Source organism: Austrofundulus limnaeus, unplaced genomic scaffold (assembly GCF_001266775.1).
Source record: "Austrofundulus limnaeus strain Quisiro unplaced genomic scaffold, Austrofundulus_limnaeus-1.0 Scaffold142, whole genome shotgun sequence".
Taxonomy (NCBI): Eukaryota; Metazoa; Chordata; class Actinopteri; order Cyprinodontiformes; family Rivulidae; genus Austrofundulus; species Austrofundulus limnaeus.
This window is the reverse complement of record NW_013952544.1, coordinates 505,399-507,176: the sequence shown is the minus strand read 5'-3', so window position 1 is coordinate 507,176 and position 1,778 is coordinate 505,399. Positions and strand designations below refer to the sequence as shown.

The following is a 1,778-nucleotide window of genomic DNA, read 5'->3' as shown; positions in this document are numbered from 1 at the left end:
ACACACACACACACACACACACACACACACACACACACACACACACACACACACAAACCCTGTGTTCGCTGCGGGGAGGCGGGATCTTGATCACTATTGGCTTTAGATTGCCTTCATCACGTGTCCTTTTTATATAAAACAGTACCTAAAATGCTCTAAACATATTCGAGCCATTTAAATTTTGTGCAGCATCCATCCATCCATCCATTTTCTGTACACGCTTCTTCCTTTTCAGGGTCGCGTGGGTCACTGGTGCCCATATCCAGCAGTCACAGTGCGAGGGGCGGGGTACACCCTGGACAGGTCGCAAGTCTATCACTTGCAGCATAATGAAATTAAATCAAGAATTCAAGGATTATTTTGTCATTCCAAATGAGTATTATGAGGAGTGAAAGATAGATGAGGCCTCTGTTGTCAGGAAAAAAATGTACACAGTGTGTCACACATGTATTGCAACATACAAACACATTCAGCCACAGCAGAGTGATTGTTTAAAAAAAAATTGAGATTAATCGCAAAAATATCTTGAGATTAATCGCGATTAAAAAATTTAATCTTTGCCCAGCACTAATATTTATTATTTGTATTTTCGTTATTTTCCCTTAAACTTAATTTAATAAAAAAATAGAGTTCAAATCATAAAGTGAAAGCTAATACTTGTTCTGTTACATGCCGCAGTGATTTACCCACCCCCTTCCTGATGTGGGGTGGATGTCAGACCCCTGAGCTGTGGGCTTCAAATAACCCTGGTCCTCGGAGCAGTTTAGTAGAGTAGCCCTGACATATAGAAAAATAGTTTGACTCTAATTATTAAAAAATCTACTAATTTGCTTTTTTATTGCTGTGTCTTCTGCTGAGTGACAGAATATTGGAGATTCTCCTAATAGTGCACTTAAAATGTTCCATTTTTTACAATGTTCTAAATGCCTCAAGACTTCTAAAATTTTAAGCATCAATCTCTAACCTTTTGATGCTTTTTTTTAATATGCCTGTTTTTGTCTTGCAGGTTGCAGAAGCTAAGGCCCAGGCAGAGGAAGCTAAGGGCAAAGCTCAAGCTGCTCTGGATAAAGCCACAGCCACAAAGAACAAAGTGGAACACTCCAACAACAACCTCAGAGACCTCATCAAACAGATTAGGGAGTTTCTCACCCGTGAGTCCATGAATGAAAACATTGGGATTGTTGTTTTGCCTCCTGTGCCAACCCTGACACTTSCTGGTTTGTGACAGAGGAAGGAGCAGACCCAGACAGTATTGAGGCCGTGGCAAACCAAGTGTTGCAGCTCTCCATCCCTGCATCGCCGCTCCAAATCAAACACCTCGCCGATGAAATAAAGGAACGGGTCCACAGCCTGTCCAATGTGGATGCCATCCTGCAGAAGACCCAGGATGATGTTCGCCAGGCAGAGAAACTGCTGCTGGATGCCAAGAGGGCGAGGTGATCAACGAACAAATGCACTGATTTGTTTATTTTTTTTTTACTAGACTCACTGTCGCAACATTTTGTTGTTTTTAAGGCACCGTGCCGAGGGGGTGAAGACGACGGCAGAGGCAGTGAAACAGGCCTTGGAGGATGCGAGGACAGCTCAGACCTCAGCAGAGAAAGCTATAGCTAAAGCCAAATCTGACATTGTGGAAACTGAGAATCGACTAACACAGGTTATCAACACTTAGAAAAACATTTAGTCTTTATCTTTGAATTGACAAGAATTATTTGTTTTAGCAAAATGTAAAAAACACATTTAAAATTTTGTGGTGTATTTTATATTTATTAATTTAA

General features: G+C 41.0%; 1 protein-coding gene across 1 annotated transcript in view; it reads left to right on the top strand.

Annotated features, from left to right (window-relative positions):
* Nucleotides 1-970: 970 nt before the first annotated feature.
* LOC106523001 (laminin subunit beta-2) overlaps nt 971-1,778 on the top strand; it is a gene marked incomplete at its 3' end in the record, with an annotated part of 1,614 nt that continues 806 nt past the window's right edge. Inside the window, 3 exon segments of the mRNA XM_014016280.1 lie at nt 971-1,151; nt 1,229-1,436; nt 1,516-1,657. Coding sequence (XP_013871734.1) covers nt 971-1,151; nt 1,229-1,436; nt 1,516-1,657 — 531 coding nt within the window.